We start from the raw sequence: 22,012 nt of genomic DNA, 5'->3' as shown, positions 1-22,012 counted from the left end.
ATCCACATTAAACGTTAGCACCCTTTCCCTGCTGGGGAACCAGCAGAAAATCTGGAAGATGAAGGGAACGTGGTCACCAATCGGTCTAGGTAGCATGTGGTCAAACATGATCATTTTATATTTTTAAACATTAAAAATTTTTTTTCAATGTAACTTATTGTCAAATTGGGTAACACAGTGTGTCAAGTGTGCTCTTGGTTCTTGGGGTAGATTGCCGTGGTTCATTGCTTACATACAACACCCAGTGCTCATCCCAACAAGTGCCCTTCTCAGTGCCCATCACCCATTTTCCCCTCTTCCCCCCACTACCCCCATCAACCCTCAGTTTGTTCTCTGTTTTTAAGAGTCTCTTGTGGTTTGCCTCCCTCCCTCTCTGTAACAATCCCCTCCCCCATGGACTTCTGTTAAGTTTCTCAAGATACGAGTGAAAACATGATATCTGTCTTTTCACTGAGCATAATACCCTCCAGTTCCATCCACGTTGCTGCAGATGGCCAGATTTCATTCTTTCTCATTGCCAAGTATTATTCCATTGTATATATAAATTCATCAGTTGATGGACATTTAGGCTCTTTCCATAATTTGGCTGTTGTTGAAAGTGCTGCTATAAACATTGGGATACATGTGCCCATATGAATCAGCACTCTTGTATCCCTTGGATAAATTCCTAGTAGTACTATTGCTGCGTCGTTGGGTAGTTCTATTTTTAATTTTTTGAGGAACCTCCACACTGTTTTCCAGAGTGGCTGCACCAGTGTGCATTGCCACCAACAGTGTAAGAGGGTTCCTGTTTCTCCACATTTTCGCCAGCATCTGTAGTTTTCTGAGTTGTTAATTTTAGCCGCTCTGACCGGTGTGAGGTGGTATCTCAAGTGTGGTTTTGATTTTTTTTCCCTGATGATGAGTGATGTTGAGCATCTTTTCAAGCATGATAATTTTAGAACATTTCTTTCTGGTCTTTAAATAGTTGCATTTTAGTGTTTTCCTCTTATTAGCATGTTATCATAAACGATCTTTGTTGTTTTGGAGCCTCCCTGCCCAGCATCTCCAGTAGTGTAAAAGTCCACCGCATCAATTTGGCTTGATTTATTTTAACTTTTCTACTGTGGCCATTTAGACCATTCCCATGTTATTGCTCTTTTAAATGCAGTTGAACATCCGAAGGCATAAATATTTTGAATTACTCTTCTTAGAAAAACTGTGATGGCTTAAGCAAGACCTTCATGTTTAAGGAGTTAAATTTAAGCATTGGTTAATGTATGTAGCACCCCAAATCAATATTTACTGTTGTGGAATAACCTCCAAGTCATATTGTTAAGTGAAAAAACTACGATGCAGGGCAATGTGCATTGTATAAAGAAAGGGACGTAAGTTATGGACATGCTTTAAATTTAAATACATAGACCGTTTCTGGGACAGTACAGAAGAAGCCAGCTCGGAGCCATTGCCTCTCAGGAGGAGAACTGGGGCGGACGGGCAGGACAGGGAGAGAAGAAGCCTAGCTTTTCACTAATTTATCCTCTTGTACTGTTTGGCTTTTTGGTTACGTACATGTTTTACCAATTTCTTTTTTGTTTGTTTTTGTTTTACCGATTTCACATAAACTATAATTTTTAAATTTTGATATAGTTATCCATTGGTACAATGAATTTATGGCTACCTTTCACCCAGATTCTTCAGATGTTAACATTTTTTTAATTAAATTTTTAAAAATGTTGTATTATTTATTTTTGAGAGAGAGAGAGACAGAGTGTGAGCAGGGGAGGAGAAGAGAGAGAGACACACAGAATCCAAAGCAGGCCCCAGGCTCTGAGCTGTCAGCACAGAGCCCAACACGGGGCTCGAACCCACAAGCTGTGAGATCATGACCTGAGCCGAAGTCAGACGCCTAACCAACTGAGCCACCCAGGCGCCCTAGATGTTAACATTTTTTAAATAGTCTTTTTTTACAATACTCCCCCCCCCCCCAATTTTTTTTTTTTTTTTAAGGAAGAGGTTATGCCCAGTTTACACATGAAGAAGTATACACTCAGGCTAAACAGATTGCCCTCTATACATAGAGCATGTTTGTAGTGGCAGCACTGTGCCCAATGTAGGTCCTCCAACAAACTCAGCTCCTTTTATTACACTGGTGGTTTATACCCAGTCCGGTTTTGGGGTAACTTGACAGCTTCCTCAATTAAAATAGTTACTAAAAATAACTTCTGTTTTCTGACATTCATTTTCACCTTAGTCTGGATTTCTGAAAATTCTCAGTAACCAGTGGCTTTGTCAGAACAGTAAACAAAGATGTAAATGGCCTGGTCTGACATCTCACTTGTGACCTGGTTCTTTTACCAGGCCTGCTCTTGGCAGGCTCCTGGCCTTCTCCTGCCACCAGAGGTTGTTGGTAATAATTAATAAGCACAGTTCCTGCATCACCCTTGCTTCCTTCTGAGGTAAAATAGCTGTTGAGGGGAAAGGAAAGAGGACTTAAAAAAATTGTTTTTTGAAAACTTGAGTTAAAATGGTGTTATAAAATTGTACAATCTCTATTCCACTAGGGGGCACCATTTCCTTGCATTTTCTGCTGGCTAAGGTTGGAAATAGTCCACTTGTGTGTCATTGTCCTAAAACTCGAAATAACTGTATTATAATTACAATAGCAACGGGTAGCCAATATAGAGCAGTTAGAAAATACTTACAAGTAAAAAGGAGAAAAAATTAGAATCCCTTCTCAGATTGAAATTACTGCTACTGATTTCATAGATTACAGCTACCAGTATAGATTCCACAGCTACCAGTGTTTTTCCTTCCAGATGTTTTTTTCTAATGGAGCTACAAACTTCGAAAAAATAGATTGATTTATTTATCAGCGTATAACATGATGTAGAGGAGTACTCAAGTCGTAAGTGTACAATTTGATGAATTTTCACAAAATGAATACAGCCAGGTAACCACCATTTAGAGAATAAGACATTCGTGCAGCGTCTTTAGATGGACCCCTCTTGCCTTCTCACAGTAACTACCTCCTCCAAAGGTAGCCACCATCCTGGCTCCTGACATGAAAGAATAGCCTCCCTCATTTTTGGACTATATAAAAGGAGTCATACGACATATGTCCTTGTGTCTGGCTTTTTTGGTGCAATATTATGTTAGTAAGATTTATTCCTCTTGTTGTGGGTTGTGATCTTTCATTTTAGTTGGTGTATTTTTGGTGTATGAACTTGTCACAATCCTATATGCCAGGGGTCAGCAAACTTTCTGTAAAGGGCTGGATAGGAAATATTTTAGGCATTGTGGACATTCTGTCTCTGTTGTAACTATTCACCTCTGCGTTTGTGGCTCAGAAGCAGCTGTGGATAATATGTAAATGAATGGGCATGACTGTGTTCCAGTAAAACTTTATTTACTAAAAATAGATACCAGGCTGGAATTTGCAGTAGTTGCCAACAACTGCTATACTTTTTTTTTTTTTTTAACTTTATTTATTTATTTTGGGAGAGAGTGCAAGTGGGGGGAGGCAGAGAGAGAGGGAGAGAGAGAATCACAAGCAGGGGACGCGAGACTCGATCCCACAAATGGCAAGATCATGACCTGAGCCGAAATCAAGAGTTGGATGCTCCATCCACTGAACCACCCAGGCGCTCCATCCCAGTGAACCACCCACTCTTTTTTTTTTTTTAAGTTAAAATTGTATCACACTATGATTAATTTTTTTGAGATGTCATAAATAGCCTCGATAGCTCATTATTTCCCTGTAAAGGGGAAATTCTAGAAAGTGAAGTAATAGCTGGCACTTTTCCTTCTTTTTGTAGTCTCTGGCAAACATTGATGAAGTCGTGAACAAAATTAGACTGAAAATAAGGTAAGTGACACCATATGATTATTAATCGTTGATGAAAAGTATGCTGTTGATTTTAATCATATTCTAGATCACACTTATCTGTTAGAACCCTGAAATCTCAAGTTTGCTGTTTATGACAACTTAAAAAAAAAATAATTCCTTAACTGGATTTCCATATGAACCTTGTGGCAAAGAATTGGATTTTTTGGTCAGTCTTCAAATTATTTCTAAAAAGGGAAGGAAGCTTTAACAGGCTATTCAAAATGGTTGGTTACAAAAGGAGGTAAAAGCATTTTTTCTCTATTTTTATTGGTTTTATTTCCATAGCAGATTGACCTTTTTTTGTACCTCCGAGTCTTAGATATGAGGATGGGTTTATATATGAATCCCTGGGCCACATACCAGCTATCAATATGGTCAGATGTGCTCATTGGCGTTTGTGGTGACCGAAGGTTAAATATTGGGATTCATCTGGGATGTGCTGGCCAGAGTTAGATGTCAGGAGTCCTTCCTGCCCAGTAGCCTGGTTCTGGTTTATCCATGTCTGGATTTCCAGCTGTGACACATGGCACATGACACGTGGTTGATGTCAGTACTTCAAATGCCGTTTTTTGCATTTGTTTTGTTTTGTTTTGTTCTGTTTGACTTTTGATGAAGAGAAGCCTCACTTTGAATCCAGGAGATGATTTCCCTTTTCCCTTATGACCTTCGGGCCTTTCAGTGAAGACCTTTGCCATGAGTGTGTTGTTCAGTCGGGTGCCTTAGGATGCGCAAAGACGCCTCTTGCTTCAGCTTTGGTGGGCTTCGGCTCTAACAGTTCTAGCAGAGACTACTGAGTTGGCCAGGATTTGCACAGGAAAAATGGTCCAGAAATCACTGCACGACAACATACCTTTGAAACATTCTCTGAACGGAAAGTGGAATTAAACCGGTATGAATGTCTCTGGTTGAGGTGCCACCAAATGGCCCGTGTTGGAACTGGAGTCCACAGATCCACCTCCTACACGGATCGCAGTCAGGGCCCAGAGGATGAAGCGCCGATCCCACATAGCACCCCGGCTCCTTAGCCCTTTAAGGTTTCTAAGGATGTGCCCGGGGATTCTGTGGGGGTCAGTTTGAATTCTCTGACTTGTTCCCATAGAGTTTCGGCAACATCGCCATTCCTGGTTTTCTCCATTGAAAAATACTAAGTTATGTTGGTGCTTTCTGACAGCTCTGAATAATAAGCAAGAATAGGCTTCTTAAAAGGCAGAGACTACTCACCAGTCTATGCTGGGCTCGGCTTCTTACACTGCCATTTGTGCCTTAGCTGGTGTCCGAGGCCTCAGTCTTCCATCATTCAAATTTGTCTGGATAAGGAGGTGCCCCCTGTGGGAGTTGATGGATAAGTTACCAGCTGTTTTTCTTTTGGTCACCCTAGAGTAGAGACTGTTTTAATGATTTGTATCCCTGAACTTTTTCACTAGGAGACTGGATGACAATATTCGAACTGTTGTAAGAGGTCAGACGAACGTGGGGCAGGATGGCAGGCAAGTAAGTAACTTATTCCTCCATATTAATCATATCCTCCTGATTTCTTCACCACCCAATGACCAAGTGACCAGAATGCTTGTGGAGAGCACTTTCTTTCTGATCTGTCCCCCGTGCGGCAGGAAGCGTGCATGACTTGTGTCACTACTATCAGAGGTGGGCTGCCTAAACCAGCAGTGAGCTCTCAGTCGGCGTCCCTTGAACCAGGAGCATATGGGAGCACAGCTCACCCGGGCCAGTGCCATGTGGGCTTAAGTGAGAAAACTGAAGTCTCCTTGTCTCTCTCCACAGTGTCAGACATGGATTCATGTCATAGTTGTATAGTTCTTTTTGGATCTAGCTAAGGAGGGCTGTTGGAAGGGAATGAAGGGGGAAAGGGGTGTTTGGGGAGGAGGCATGCTTCCACGACTGAGGGGCCAGCTGTTAGCTATTAACCATTTTCCTTTTCATTTGGATTCTCTTCTGTTTAGGCATCTTATTTCAGAAATTGCTGTCATAACAGAGATGCTGAGCATGCCTTTTCTGGTCTTATGTGCAGTTTCTGCTGTTCCCTTTTCGATACTAACTCCTTAGGTCAGTGTGTGCCTCTGTGATAGTTTCAGTTCTGTTATTTGTCCTCTTTGACATTTTTTAGTGCAGCTATTTTCTTAAAATATACATTATGCTACCCGAATTTTGGGGGGATGGAAGGTGTCATCCTATGTATAAATGTCCTGCTCTCTCTTATTCCTGCTTCTTCTGCTAGTAGCTTATAGGTATTATTTGTCTCTTTTACGTTTTTAGTTTTATCCATGTCTCGATTTCCCCTACGTTTTATGACTAACTTTTCTTCCTAATAACCATCTTCCATTGGCCTATTTGTAAGTATCTCCTTCCTTCCTTGTTGTCATCAGCAGCAGTATTTGTATATAGACCTGTTAGTTTCCTAAGACTGATCCGATTTCCAAGTCCCTGCATCGTTCTTAGCCCTTATTGCTTTGTTTTTGTCTATTTAGGTTTCTCCTATGAAGCATGGCTTCTTTGGCAGGTGAGGCCTGTGTACATGGGGCCCTTAGAGGTAATAAAGAGTAACAATGTAGCCTGCAAATACTCCAGCCTCCTTCTGCCCTTTACCTTTCCTTCTATATGTCTGGTCTTGTCATCTATCTCTTCAGAAACCTCAGTGGCCTCTGTCTACCAGATCGAATCCAAGTTCCTCTGTTTGGCATTCAAGGCCTCAATCTGCCTTTCCAGTTTTGTGTCCTGCCGAGACACAAAACAGCCATCCAAACAGAAGGCTTAGTGCTCCGCAAGCACCGTGCTTTCTGAACCCATGCGTTTTACTTTGTTTTGTCTGAAATGCTCCCTCTCCTCTTTTTCTTCCAGTAACTTCATTTCAAAATCTACCTAAGACCCAGCTCAAACACTGCTTCCTCCATGAAATTTTCTGTTTAGCTCATCTGGATATACAGGAATTAGAGTTTTAGACCTAGAAGGGACTTGGAACTCATCTGGTCCACACTTCTCATGAGCAGATTCATCTCGATACCCCTTAGTTACATGTATATCCTTTCTGCCCACAGACTCCCAGGCCTGTGCGTGTACTCTCCTTTGACTTACTAGCGAACAAATCTTGCCCCCTCGACTAGTTTATAAGCTCCTTGAGGCAAGAACTAAATCCTCCCCATCCTTGTATTTCTCTCAACACATAGTTCACGTGCAGTAACGTTTTATTCAACAGTATTGAACATTTGGTCTATGTGAGACTATTTATTTATTGTAAATAAGCAAAAGCCCTTTACCATGAAACACTTTGATCAGCGTGTGTCCCTATAAAGTTGTTTACAGCTTGATTTGTGTGTGCCCAGTCTCGAATGACTACTCTTTGAAATAATGACACACCTTTCTAGTGTGATTTCAACCTGCACTTTGAACGGCTCACTGAAATACTTAACGAGAGGGTCAGGTGTTTAAAATTCCAAGAATGTGAACCTAACAGGAAGGACGCATCAAGACTTTTTGTTGGGTCATGCCATGTAGAGGTGTATCTTGCAGTTAGTTATTTATGATCTGACCTGCGGTCACCAACTAGCAGTAGTGACAGGTCGGGCCCCAAATTAGACCGCCCGTGGGAATGTCGGCCTTCGCCACCTTCACGTGTTCATAGGTGACAGGTTGATGCAGCAGGGCCAGGTCCGGTTTCAGAGAGCAAGACCACATTTTCAAGAATGTTTAGATAGCATTTCAATCTGTGGTGGAATTTTGTGTTCGTCTCCTTAGAATCCAGACAGAGAGGAAGCCCAGAAGAAATAATTGCTTTTCCTGTCATCCCCTCCATCTATCTTTTCCAACAGTTTGTAATGCAAGCTCGAATAGAGACTTTTTTTTTTCCAGGGAGCTTTTGAGTCCCATTCTTGTCAGCCCCTGTGGGTAAAGCCTTGCTATCCAGCCCTGGCTGGCTGGTGGTTTGCTGAAGAGAGACTCCATTTGCCTGGCACAGACTTGGGAGAATTATGGATGTTCCAAAATACTGAGTTTTATAGGTCGAGAGGCCCAAGATTCCCCTCTTCCCTGGAACAGAGTAAAAGTTTGCTTTCAGAACTTGTTTCCTAAGCTTCTGAGGAACACTTGGGAGGAGAGCAATACTATGGGCAGAAGGAAATTTTCATTTTATAACTTTCACCTTGATTGTGTCCAACCAGAACCAGGGTGCTTTTTAATCTGTAAATGAGAGGGAATGTTTATTTCCCATTCGTGGTGTCTTGAAAGACTTTTTTTAGCAAACATTTTTGAAAAGCAGTGTTTCTAACTATAAAATTATCTTTGGGGAGGCAGTGATTTAGAAATTGAAGACACAGGAAGGCACTTCCTATAGTTTTTTGAGAATTCGGAACCAGCTGCCCAGTTAGCATTCTGCTACACATTTTGGAGAACTTTGGATCGTTGACCACGTCCTACGTGGCAGACGAACTGGTTTAGTCTGTGACCTCTTCTAACCAGACTGTGATGCTCATACAGAGTTAATACAGCACAGATTTCTCCCCATTTTCTTCTGCTGAAATCATCAGGCCAAAGCTTTAATTAAATGCCCACATGTTTCAAACTTTGTGGATAAGATGAGTCAATTCCACTAATACAGGATCTGATATGCTACGAGCCTTACGCAGCTTCCCAAGAATTAAAGCAGACAGCTTGGCTGAGGGGGGAAAAGAGGTGAATAGAGGAGTGGGTTAGAAAAAGAGAAAGCTGGCATGTGACATTTCGAGAGTGGCCAAACATTGACCAGTTCCCAGTAAGTTCACTGAGAAGCACCGAGAGGGTCAGCCACTGGGCTTCTGTCTTCTTGAGTGGAGGAGCTTGGCTACAGTGTTACTGTTGCATCAGAGCAAGACTAAGGTTCGGGAGGGGAAGAAATTGTTATTGCCATCTCCAGCTCAGTTCACCAACATTCGGTTTTTAAGAAGCTTCAAGTATCTGCAGTACAACCTTCCTCCCAGTTCAGGAATCCTTTCTATGGCATCTCTGACATTTCAGTGTCCTTCTGCCTCTGCTTGGACACTCACGATGATGGACAACTCGCTCCTTTGTTGTTCCACGGGAGAGGCTCAGTCTTTTCCAGTATCCAACAGCTTTAATTGTAAGAAACTTCTTTCCTTCTTAGACTGAACTGAAATAGTAAAATAGACCTCATTGTGACTTCTCGTTGCTGAGTTCTGCCAGCTGGACCGGTGTGTAATCCCTTTTCCTTATTATAGTTTCTGAAATTTTAAATGGATATTATGTTCCTTTCTTACTGTTCCTTTTTCTAGGCTAACCATTCTTAGTTTCTTCAGCTTTACAATCTGATCCTTTATCATCCTGGTTACCTTACAGTTTGTCAGCATCATTTTTTTTTTTTTTTTTTTTTTGAGAGAGAGAGAGAGAGAATGAATCCTGTCAGCATGGAGCCCCACGTGAGACTCGAACTCACAAGCTGTGAGATCACGACCTGAGCTGAAGTCAGACGCTTAACCAACTGAGCCACCCAGGCACCCCTGTCAGCATCATTCTTAAAACATGGTTCCTGGCCAAGAGGACACATACTGTGTGGGCACACAGTGGGACAGTTTACCTCCTTGTTCTAAACTGGGGTTGTTAACAGGGGAACTGGGGGCTCAGGGACTGTCAACTTCCTGAAATTAACTATTCATTTTTGTATGGATAGACTTATTTCTGAAGAACAGGTTCATTGATTTTTCAAAATTCTCTTAAGGAGTCTGTGACTCTTCAAAAGTTAAGGACCACTGGTTTAGACCCTGTTCTCCCATTCATTCATTACCTTGGATTTTTGGGTGAAATTTTGGGCCATGTCATGTTGTTGGCTTCTACGGAGTTGGTGGTTGTCTGAAATCCCCAGGTCAGGAGTTTCAGACAGATGCTCACAGCGCTAGAAAAGTAACCTAAATGGCTTCAGCAGGCCACTGTGCATCCATGTGTATACACCGGGCGAGTAAATGCCCTATCTAAAGGGGACAGCCACATCTCCGTTCTAACCAATTGTTGTCATGTCTGAATGCACACCTGGAGATGCCAGACCTATCAGGTTTTCAAGAGAAGCCGGAAATCCGGATTTTTGTGTGACTCTCCACATTTTTCAGTGTTGGCTTAGTGTTTTTCACAAATACTGCAAAGGCCAAACAAAACACATCTGCGCCAACAGTTCGCAACATCTGCCCCAGGGCTTTTTTCGTATGAACTACTTTTCAACTTTCCTCTGTTTGTTTAAGAAATTCTTTTGAAATCAAGTGCTGAACTTTATGTTGTCCCCCCCATTTCATCTTGCTAGTTTTGCTTGATTGCCCCAGCCAGTTGAGACCTTTTGGAATCTTGATGACTTCCCCTTTTTATCATTAGCACATTTGCCAGACAAATTCTATGTCTTGGCTCACGTTGTAGACGAAAAGGTTGAACAGGATGGGTTCATAGCCACGTGGCATGCTATTAGACACTTTCTCTTCTCTTCCTTATCCTCATTTTGGTACAAAGTGCCAGGCCCAGAAAACAAAGAATTTCTTCCTGTCCTTGGTATCTGTCCAGGGCCATGTTTCTTAAATTTTCCATGTCTCCATTTTCCTCAGATAATGGGGGCTAATCATACTTGCCTTCTCTCTTTTCATGGAGACATCGTATAGATTTATTAACTAAATCAGTAAAGCATGTTGCCTTCCAAGGAAGAACTGTTCTTTGCTTTTCATCCTCAAAATTAGGCTATCGTCTAATTCAGGCGTTAGAACAAAAATAGCTGTGCTCCCCAAGACCCTGAACTAGGTAGATGGCGGGAGTTTATAGCATAACATTGATCTTCATTTTGTGGGATTATGAATTTGTATTTGTCAGCTCTCTAGGGAGATGGTTTGAATTTGTCCCCTCAATCACTTCAAATTTATCCTCTCTTATCCTCTCTTTGAGAGGAAAATGAAGCCCATTGATGGAAGAAAATAAATGGCATTAGTATTAAAGGGGCTATAAATAGTTTGAAAAGAAAGGGGAGGGGGGCACTGTCGCTTGCTTCCTCCTGCTGAAGCATACTAAATCTAAAGCAATTGAGCTTTTTTTTCTTTTTAAAAATTTTTAATGTTTATTTATTTTTGGAGAGAGACAGAGCATGAGCAGGGGAGGGACAGAGAGAGAGGGAGACACAGAATCAGAAGCAGACTCCAGGCTCTGAGCTGTCAGCACAGAGTCCGACGCAGGGCTTGAAACCACGAACCCTAGATCATGACCTAAGCCGAAGTTGGACACTCAACTGGCTGAGCCACCCAGGCACCCCAGCAATTGAGCTTTTATTTTATTTATTTATTTATTTTTTATTTTTTCAACGTTTTTTATTTATTTTTGGGACAGAGAGAGACAGAGCATGAACGGGGGAGGGGCAGAGAGAGAGGGAGACACAGAATCGGAAGCAGGCTCCAGGCTCCTAGCCATCAGCCCAGAGCCTGACGCGGGGCTCGAACTCACGGACCGCGAGATCGTGACCTGGCTGAAGTCGGATGCTTAACCGACTGCGCCACCCAGGCGCCCCAACAATTGAGCTTTTAAAGCATATGCTCAAATTTGTCCGTTAGTGACCGAGAATGGTTAGGCATTTTTTGTTTTGTTTTGTTTTGTTTTTTAGTTTTTTTTTGGAATGACATTTTCAAAATGTCTACAGACAACACTAAACTTCAGAAATTGCTGAGACCTGAGAAGGACCTGGGAGTGCCGGAAGCCCTGTGACCACCCACTGGGGCAGTGGAGTCAGGTTGTGAGGGTTCTCGGGGCTTTGCGCCTCTCCGGCAGCCTTCCGTAGGCGAGTGGTGCCTCTGGTTTTGATCGAGGCTCTCCACCGTTCTCCAGGCAGCATTTCTTACATCTGGTGCAAAGGTTGGCTTGCCTTTATTTGACAAGTCGAATCTGAATAAGTGTTCAGTTTTGCCTACTTGTCAAGCACTGCTGACTGTAGTTGAGGCAAAGACTTGTAGTGACGGTTCAGTCTGATCACCATGCCTCAACCCTTTTATGGCACGTGAGCCTTACCAGCACTTTTCGACAGAGTGATTTGTTTGCTACATATTGGAATCCTGGCCACTTGCCTTCTATGATCTCTGATTTTAAGACAAGCTGTAAGGAAGTCAAATAGCTGTCCTTGCTCTCCTCTGTGGAGAGTGAAGAACTAAAAAAGGGCGCATTTTATTTGAATTCACTAAGGATTGGGGTAATTGGACATTGTCACTGATATAACATTGGATGGCATCCTGGTCAAATGAAAACACCTGAGCTTTGAATTTAAATTTTGGCTCCGCCCCTGGGTGTGACTTTGGACAAGTTTCTTAACTTCTCTGAGCGGAGGGTTCTTGTCTGTGGTATAGAGAGAGACAGTGATAACTGCTTCAGGGTGGCGGGGCTCTGTGGTGCTCAGCAAATGGCCGAGATGGTGCTGCTGCTGCTGATGTGACGTAACCCCCTGGAATATCCCAATTCCGTGCATCCAGGCGTTTGTCAAGTTCCTGTGACTTTTCCATCACTTCCACTCCTTTTCGTTCCTAAAGCCCTGCTTCAGGGCCACTTCAAAGGCTCTGCAAGCCTCCCTACTGTCCCTCGGTGAGCCGTTGTCTGTGAATGAAATTGCAGCACAGCTTACCTGTGGCCCAGAATACCTGCTGTTCCATCGGAGGTGGTGAAAGGCTCTGTTCTCTTGTCCTGGCCTTACGACCTGCATCGGACTTTTGCCAGGGCTGCCCCTCCCCCAGGGGTTTCAGGCTTTTGAGAGGTGTGTTCGAGCAGTGGTTCTCAGGGCCTCACGCCCTTCCTGCAGTGCCTGCTCAGAGTCCACCGACTCTGCTCCAGGAGGAGGCTCTCTCCGGTTTCCCACTCTGCAGCTTTTCTCACGAGCACGCAGCCAAGATCTCCAGAAAGAGCCGCAGAGCGGGTGCGAACCATTCTGTGCAGTCATCTCCCAGAGGTTCTGTACTGTCGTGCTAGCCCTGCACTTGGCCGTCGGTCATTTGTTAGAAATTTTAGCGGATTCCTTCCCGTCTGCTTGAACAGCTCGGCCACGTGTGAGATGGTCCTTGCTTGTCCCGAGCTCTCTGATGGATTCAAGGAAAGTTGTGATTTTTTTGGTTTGTGTATTTTTTTCTCACCGTTAATATAAGAGCAATGCTGTCTCTGGCTTCTGCATCCCAGGCGAGAGCCCAGCTGACCAGTGGCTTTCAAGGTGGCCTGGTATGATAAGTTCATTAATAAGGTTTTAGATTCTACATTGCAACTAATCTTTAAGAATCTACCGCTTTTTGAGTTTTGATGTACTTTCAAGGAGGATTATCAACAAGCCCAGGGAAAAGGTGTTAAAATATTTCTTTTCTTTTCAGTTTTTTTTTTTTTTGCCTTCTATTCAGATTTTATTTATTTTTTATTTTTTTTAGTTTATATCCAAATTAGTTAGTATATAGTGAAGCAGCGATTTCAGTGGATTCCTTAATGCCCCTTCCCCATTTAGCTCATCCCCCCTCCCACAACCCCTCCAGCAACCCTCAGTTTGTTCTCCATATTTAAGAGTCTCTTATGCTTTGTCCCCCTCCCTATTTCTATATTATTTTTGTTTCCCTTCCCTTATGTTCATCTGTTTTGTCTCTTAAAGTCCTCATATGAGTGAAGTCATAGAATTTTTATCTTTCTCTGACTAATTTCACTTAGCGTAATACCCTCCAATTCCATCCACGTAGTTGCAAATGGCAAGATTTCATTCTTTTTGATTGTCGAGTAACAACTCCATTGTATATATATACCACTTTTTCTTTATCCATCCATCCATCGACAGACATTTGGGCTTTTTCCATACTTTGGCTATTGTTGACGGTGCTGCTATAAACATGGGGGGGGGGGGGCATGTGTCCCTTCGAAACAGCACACCTGTATCCCTTGGATAAATGCCTGGTAGTGCAATTGCTGGGTCGTAGGGTAGTTCTATTTTTAGTTTTTTGAGGAACCTCCATACTGTTTTCCAGAGTGGCTGCACCAGCTTGCATTCCCATTTAAAAAATTTTTTTAATTGTTTATTTATTTTTGAGAGAGAGAGAGTGTGTGTGAGCTGGGGAAGGGTCAGAGAGAGGGAGACACAGAATCTGAAGCAGGCTCCAGGCTCCGAGCTGTCAGCACAGAACCCGACATGGGGCTGGAGCTCGCAAGCCGCAAGATCATGACCTGAGCCAAAGTAGGATGCTTAACCAACTGAGCCACCCAGGTGCCCCACTTTGCTTTTTAAACAAATTTTTTAATGTTTATTTATTGTTGAGGGAGACAGAGTGTGAGCAGGCAAGGGGCAGAGAGAAAGGGAGACACAGAATCCAAAAAAATTTCCAAGCTCTGAGCAGAGCCCACCTCGGGGCTCGAACACACGAACTGCAAGATCATGACCTGACACTTAACCGACTGAGCCACCCCAGGTGCCCCAAGATATTTCTGTCTTTTCTAACTACTTATCTGTGTGAAGCCGCATTTTCATCATATTTTTCAACCACTCAACATATCACAGCAGAGTCAATCCAGAGGCCTGCAATGAGAGTCCAGCTGGTCTCTCGTAAAGTAGATGCTGAAGATATTCACAAAGGCACAGAAATGGTGCCATTTTTGTGAAATTTGTTTTGTTTAGGGGGAATACAGTTGTTTTTCATAAAGACATGTTACTTATGTTAACATATAATGAGCTTATTGTTACTTTTTTTTTAAGAATTTTTTTTTTTTAATGTTGGGCACCTGGGTGGCTCAGTCAGTTGAGTGACTGTTGATTTCTGCTCAGGTCATGATCTCACAGTTTGTGAGTTCGAGCCTCGCATTGGGCTCTGAGCTGACAGCATGGAGGCTCACTCAGTAAATATTGAGTGCCTTCTTTATGCTGGACACTATTCTAGGCATTGAGGATAATGCAATGAACAATGCAGAGAGACCCTAAGTGTGACATTTTTTCACTTCCAGAATCTGTGACTGTTAAGGAGTTATTCTTGTGACCTTGGCTCACTAAACATGTTTGCCAGGAAATTGAAACTGAATTTTATTAAATGCCTTTTCAGCATCTACTGATATAATCACATGGCTTTTCCATCTAATTGATTAGCTTAGTTTGGGGTTTTATTTTTTTAACATTTAATCCTACCTGCTGAGTCATTGTGTTGTTGTCCTTCTAATGTGTTGTTAAATTCTGGCATTTGCATCTGGGATTTTCATTCATGTTCAAAAACTTCAGTCCTCTTTATGACTGAATAATATTCCACTGTATGCGTGTACCACATTTTTGTGTATCTGTTCCTCTGTTCCTGGACACTTGGGTTGTCTCCACCTTTTGGGTGTTGTGGACAGTGCTGTAATGAGTACTGACACACAAATATCTGTTTGAGTCCCTCCTCTCAATTCCTTTTAGTATGTACTTAGGCATTGAATTGCTGGATCATATGGTAATTTTTAATCATTTCAGTGTATTTAATCTCTTTGGAAACATTTTTTTTCCACATTGTTCTGAACTTTAATAGATTTATTTTTCCACAAGACAAGCGTACATTCGTATTTTATCTTCATTTAATCCATACAGACTGTGTTTCAGATTCACTGTAGAGTCATAAGCTTTTGTGTTCAGGACCTAATAATGGGGATGCTGTCCCCTCCAAAAAAGAAAACTACCACGATTATTTCCTTTAGCTAAGAAGTCCAGCAGTTGGACTCTTTCCTCCCTGACCTTAGAAACACATCAAGTCCCACTTGTGTGCAGCATGACTATTGAAAATGGTTTTAGGAAAATAGTGTGCCAAGAAGGAACACTGAAGTTTATTATTCTTCTGAGCCATCCCCATATAAATTGGCACTCCTCAGGAGCCAAGAAAGAAGGTCAAGCATAACTTTTGCCATCTGCTTGTTTCCATGTTAAAGGCAGTCACAAGTTTAAACTAGAGTCTCTACATCTAAAGAGGAAAATGCCATTCATCACTACTGTAACTGCTCTGGCTATTACCCAGGTTACTCTTGCTTTTGACTGCTAGTAGTTAGTGACTTGGGAAGGAAAATTCCATCCTTAGTTTGAGGTTGCACGTTAGAAAAATTGCTGACAGGGCAAAGCTTTCTGGGTTTCAGATCCTTGACACAATAAGTCATTCAAATATGTTTAAACAATGGATGGAAATTTGAAACTCTGTCTTCATGTAAGAACTTGACCTCCTTTTTGCTCTTCCTTTTTTCACCCATGGAAATACAGGATTTAGAACAGCGGGAGTTCAGTGCTGTGGTTGTTCTGTCATCATTTCCATTTATAAATCCCAGTGAGTCTGTAATATAGCTATAAAATGTCTTGTGCTGTAGTTTGGGCTCTGAGGTCTTCTCTAGAAGAAGATTGATTTTGTAAAATTAAAGATAATGCTTTTTTTAGTCTGTTTTGGTTTGGTGTTCTATAGTCTTCTAGATTAAAGCTCTGAAACGTAAGAAACTATCGTCCTCCATACAGTATTGGGTCACATGCCAGGATCTTTGATTTTTGTTTCCATGTTATATTGTAAACTCTGAACAGATGATGTGTTGGTCTCTAAGTGTTGCACGTGATACCTGGAGTATGGATGTTAGGCAAAATATATTAGTGCTACTTTCATAATGGCCTCCAAGCATAAGGGAGACATTTCTTGGGAGATGTACTTACTGACAGGTAAATTTGATGACCCAAATACTGTCTTTCATAAAGAAAAGAGGTGAACTGAGGGGTCTTTATCCCATCTCAGACCGAATTACTCACCTTTGTCCCCTTGTCATACTTCTGAACTTTTCTTGTTCTCGGTCACATAAGAACAGTAGGGACGGGTAGCCAACGCCTACTCATATGGTAATATCATTTATGTAGGCCAAGTGCTACACTCTTTTTTTTCATTGAATACTTGGAGATTCTGATCTTTGGAGATTTCTGGTGACTGGATGAGCATCTTGTGGTCAGGTTCCAATACATCTGTCAGCTCTGGAGTTACCCAGACCTCTAGAATTAAGAATGTATTATTGTAGGAGAAATGTGTCTTTCTTGATTGATTCACTATAAGCAGAGACATGTTAGAGTTGCTTTGACAGAAGGTACATTTTGAGTCATTTGTCTTGATCTATAATGTTGATGTTTTATTACAATATAAACATGCTTGTCTTACATTCTACAAAATATTTGTTGCAATATTTCCAAATTACTTGATGTAATATAAAATGGGTATAATTCTCTCCATTTTACAGGTGAAGAGGCAGGCTCAGATAGGTTCTGTGACTTGCCCCAAATCACAGTCAGTGAATCCCAGGTCCAGATTTTCTGCTTCCCAGTATGCTGTGTACTTGTCCATCCCAAATTCTCTTTTGAAATAGTGACAGGTTTTTTTTCTTTTTGAGAGAAAGAGAGGGTGCAAGTGAACCAGGGGCAGAGAGAGAGAGAGAAGCGGGTCTCACCCAAAGTGGGACTCCTGTTCACCCACAACAGGGCACAAGCTCACCCAATGTGGGACTCAAAACTCATGAACTGTGAGATCATGACCTGAGCCAAAGTCAGATGCTTAATGGCTAAGTCACCCAGGTGCCCAACAATGACAAACTTTAAAAGCGGATTTGAGAATCACTGTTCAGAACCTGAAAAGTTAAGTGGTTCCCAAGGGAATCCTAGCAATGACAGTGACCCATGGCCTTGTTAACCAGCTAGGTCCCTCGCAATGACAGTGACCATGGCCTTCTTAACCAGCTAGGTCCCTCGCAATGACAGTGACCATGGCCTTCTTAACCAGCTAGGTCCTTCACAGCATAATGAGGAGGCTAGGCAGAGAGAAGTGCTCAAGGCTGAAAGGAGAGAGCTGAGTGATCTGTGCACACCGGTAGTACTGGAGAGAGGCAAGAGAGATGGGAGGAGATCATTCAGATGGAGCCCCAAGGGGGTCCATGGCCTAAAGGGCTTTTGGTACAGAAGGTATCTCCAAAAGTCAGCTGAAGGAACATCCAGTTGTGAGCACAAAAGGTCGTTTTCTTCTGAATGAAGACTCGTGATATAGATGGGACTTTCTAAGTGACTAACAAGTCATAGTAAAATATGGGGGATTAGAACTTAACATGGCAACTGGGAAGTCCCAGCTGTTTGTGGGAAACAGTCCTTTGTTAAGCTGGGACAAATTGTTCCTTTAAGTGTGCCCCATTTCCTAAAATATTGAATTTCTCTACCTTTTATTCAGCTGAGACGTTTGTTTAAACACTTCCTTGGCGTTGCCATTTGGAGTTTTTGCCTTCAATGTGCTTGTCCCCCGGGGTTACGTTTCCTCAAAGGGAGCTGAGCTCGAATGCATTCACCACTCCCAGCTATTTCGGGGCTAACATATTTTAAGTTATGGGTGATAACAGATACAAGCAGAACTTTCAAAAGTGAATGTTTAGTCTTGTTTGGGCACTGCTGGATTTGTGTCCTGGTCTTGCCTTGTGATTTTAACTTCTGGCTTGTCTCCTAAAAACAATAAAAAAGATCTCTTTGGTTCATGTTTTCAGTGGCTGTGGTTTGCAGAAATCATAAATAAAAGTGACTTAGGTGGAACGGAGCATTTTAACAAATAAGGTGCGAATTACTCCTTTTGCCCTTTACATTCTTTTGGTTCACAAACTTGGAAAGAAATCTGTGCTTTAAATAAAACCCCTTTATACTCAAGATTTCTGAATAAGCAGTGAAGGAATTGGTGTTAACGCCAGTGATTCTCATCTGATGGGTGCCCATCCAGCCTTTGACCATGACTGCCAGACCTAGAAGATATGTGGTGTGTTCCAGGGTACAGGGAAGCTGTACACGTGCGCCCATCCGTAGCCATGAGATTCCCGTAGCCTCTGCTGCTGTTTGGCACCGTTATTGGGAATGGGCTGCATTGTTATTATTGCTGAAGCTTCTTAAAGCACCTCTCCTCCAGCTGAGGATGCCCTGTTTCCGTAGCAACAGCTCTTCATGATGCCAGAGTGGCCAGCAGTATCAAAACTAGGGACATGCCATAAATAAAGGCTACTTATCTACCTTCAGTAGATGCCCCTTGCTTTCCAAATGATTCTGGCATTCTTTCCTCATACCTCTTTGTATCATTCTCACCTTACAGTTATTTCTATTTCTTACATGTATTCCTTACAAGCTCTTTATTTTTATTTATTTATTTATTTTTATTTTTAAAAATTTATATCCAAATTAGCATATAGTGCAACAATGATTTCAGGAGTAGATTCCTTAATGCCCCTTCCCCATTTAGCCCATCTCCCCTCCCACACTCCCTCCAGTAACCCTCTGTTCTCCATATTTATGAGTCTCTTATGCTTTGTCCCCCTCCCTGTTTTTATATTATTTTTGTTTCTCTTCCCTTATGTTCATCTGTTTTGTCTCTTAAAGCCCTCATATGAGTGAAGTCATATGATATTTGTCTTTCTCTGGCTGACTAATTTCACTTAGCATAATACCCTCCAGTTCCATCCACGTAGTTGGAAGTGGCAAGATTTCATTCTTTCTGATTGCCGAGCAATACTCCACTGTGTATATGTACCACATCTCCTTTATCCATTTATCCATCGATGGACATTTGGGCTCTTTCCATACTTTGGCTATTGTTGATGGTGCTGCTATAAACATTGGGGTGCCTGTGTCCCTTCGAAACAGCACACCTATATTCCTTGGATAAATACCTTGTAGTACAATTGCTGGGTCGTAGGGTAGTTCTATTTTTAGTTTTTTGAGGAACCTCCATACTATTTTCCAGAGTGGCTGCACCAGCTTGCATTCCCACCTTATAAGTTCTTTAAAGACATGTCCCCATTTAGTGATCTTTGATACTCAGCATCTATCATAGTACATATAATCTTACTTTTTATTGAAGGAGTGAATAAAAGATTGAAACTTTTTTTTCTGGAGAATGTTTCATTTTCAACATGGTTCAGAGGAACAGTTTCCCTGATTCTGCATATGCCTGCAGATGTTGAACTTAACCAGCTTACTTACAAACTCTAAAGGATGGGTTAACAACCTTTGGCTATTGAAGTGATAGTCATATTTGAAATATTGTACTCTTCATCTGGGGGATCTGGGAATGATATTAATAGTGGCCTTTTAATGAGCCCCTTTTATGAGCTGAGTCCCCCGTCAGGGTTCTCTTTGGTGCAGAAGACAAAATCCCAGTTCAAGCTGGCATAGGCCAACAGGAGGATTATTAGAAAGGCACTTGTGTCTTGTTTTGAAGAAGTTGAAGTCAGACCATGGAATAGCAGTGTCGCAGCTCACCTTGTCAGACCAAACAGTTGAAGCCCGGATCGGAATAATGCACCCAATTTTTCTGTATCTGTCTCTCTGCCTGTGTTTACTTTATCATCACTACCTGGAGACCAGCCTCTTCCCCTTTCTGGGGAACCTCGCTGCTCTCTAACTCAGCTTCTCATTTGGGGCTCCCGCCAGGCAGAGATGAACTCTCTTTGCCAATTTGTTCTGGAAAGTCACAAGAAAACTATCTGGCTCAGCTTGGACCAGGGCTGCTTCTGAGACAGCCGACTCTAAAAGAACACAATGAGAGGAAGATTCCCAGGAGGAAGGAACTGGGTAAACAGTTTCAAAGGTGTTCATAATAAGCCCTGCATTCCTTCCTAGCAGAACGGCTTTGAGGTAGGAGCTCCTGTTCTAGAAATGATGAGCCTGTGCCTCCTGGAGGTAAAGTGGCTTGTTAGAGATCACACGGTAAGCTGCAAGGGCAACACTCAAGTCCCAGTTTGCTTGTTCGAAAACCCTTGCCTTTTACTAATACAGTGCGTTGCTTTTCCGAACAGTAGGGAAGGAAACGGCAGACAAGTGTGGAATTGGACAACAGAAATGATAGCAGAGTGGTGGGAAAATACAATCTTCTTCCCAGGAACCTTGAATATTAGCACCTTACTTTTTCAAGGAACATAAAGCCCTACTAGTTCTTCTGAAAACGAGCAACGTTTTCTTCCTTCCGGCAGTGGTGACAAATGGGATCTTCGTTCCAAATCTCTTAAAGGCTGCCTGTGAACCCACAGGATAAAGGCAATATAATTCTCTTATAACAGAGCAAACTGCAAAATTACATGCATCCACGCGCCAAACGGGATATTAATTTCTCAAGGCATTTCCATTGGATCAAATCTCCTCTGTCTATACAGGTAGCGCGTGACGGTTCTGGACAAAAAATTAAAAAGATGAAAGAAAAAAGCAGTGGAGTCTATGGTGCCAGGTCCCATGCTGCTTATCTTCTGTGCACGTGACCCAGCGTGGGTTTGGTAGCCTGTTCAGTCTACTTTAGGAGGCAAGGAAAATTAAGAATAGTGGGTACAGGGAATGGTGCACAGAGATAGCCTGATTGGTTCTGCTCAGTCTTCAGAGCTAGCCCGATGGGTTGCTTTGCATCTCCTAGCTGTAGAATTAGGGTTTCCAAAGAGGACCGCTGTAATAACTGCTGCTTAGTAATACCCTCGAATGCAGGCTGTAGCCACGCTTTCGATCTCAGTTTAGAAATTCCGGTAAGGGTAGGGGCGCCTGGGTGGCTCAGTCAATTAAGCGTCTGACTTCATCTCAGGTCATGATCTCGTGGTTTGTGGGTTCGAGTCCCGCATCAGGCTCTGTGCTGACAGCTCAGAGTCTGGAGTCTTTCAGTTTCTGTGTCTCCCTCTCTCTGCCCCTCCCTTGCTCGTGCTCCGTCTTTCTGTGTCTCTCAACAATAAATAAATGTAGAAAGAAAGAAAGAAAGAGAGAGAGAGAGAAAGAAAAGGGAAAGGAAAAGGAAAAGGAAAAGGAAAAAGAAAAGAAAAGAAAGAAATTTCGGTAAGGGTAGATTGAAAGCAGACATGTTTGGGTGATTAGTTCTGTTTTTAATCTACATACAGCTTGGAATGGGAAAGTAGCCACATTTTATTTTAAAGAGAGTCTAGGGACAGTGCCAGAATCTATCTCTCTGCACATTTTCTGATCAGCCAGGTAGTAAAAATATTTTAGTGTTACTTAAAAATAAAATCCGGATGATTCTTCCAAATTACAAAATGCTCTTCCTGTGTAATTGATTACTAGAGATTAGATATCAAACAGTAGGGTGTGTGTGTTGAGAGTGGACTTGCTTAATGGAAGAGGCTTCAGAAGAACCCTGTTCACTCTGG

General features: G+C 42.2%; 1 protein-coding gene across 3 annotated transcripts in view; it reads left to right on the top strand.

Moving 5' to 3' along the window:
- VPS53 (VPS53 subunit of GARP complex) overlaps nucleotides 1-22,012 on the top strand; it is a 150,943-nt gene that overhangs the window by 23,186 nt on the left and 105,745 nt on the right. For all 3 annotated transcript variants that reach the window (XM_043585515.1, XM_043585516.1, XM_043585514.1), the window contains 2 exons: nucleotides 3,798-3,847; nucleotides 5,293-5,359. Coding sequence is in view for 1 of the 3 variants with exons in the window: in XM_043585514.1 (XP_043441449.1) it covers nucleotides 3,798-3,847; nucleotides 5,293-5,359 (117 nt within the window). In the remaining 2 variants the exon portion in view is untranslated. The remainder of the gene's footprint in view (nucleotides 1-3,797; nucleotides 3,848-5,292; nucleotides 5,360-22,012) is intronic.

The sequence above is a fragment of the Prionailurus bengalensis genome, chromosome E1 (genome assembly GCF_016509475.1).
Source record: "Prionailurus bengalensis isolate Pbe53 chromosome E1, Fcat_Pben_1.1_paternal_pri, whole genome shotgun sequence".
Lineage (NCBI taxonomy): Eukaryota > Metazoa > Chordata > Mammalia > Carnivora > Felidae > Prionailurus > Prionailurus bengalensis.
This window is presented reverse-complemented; position numbering and strand designations above follow the sequence as displayed.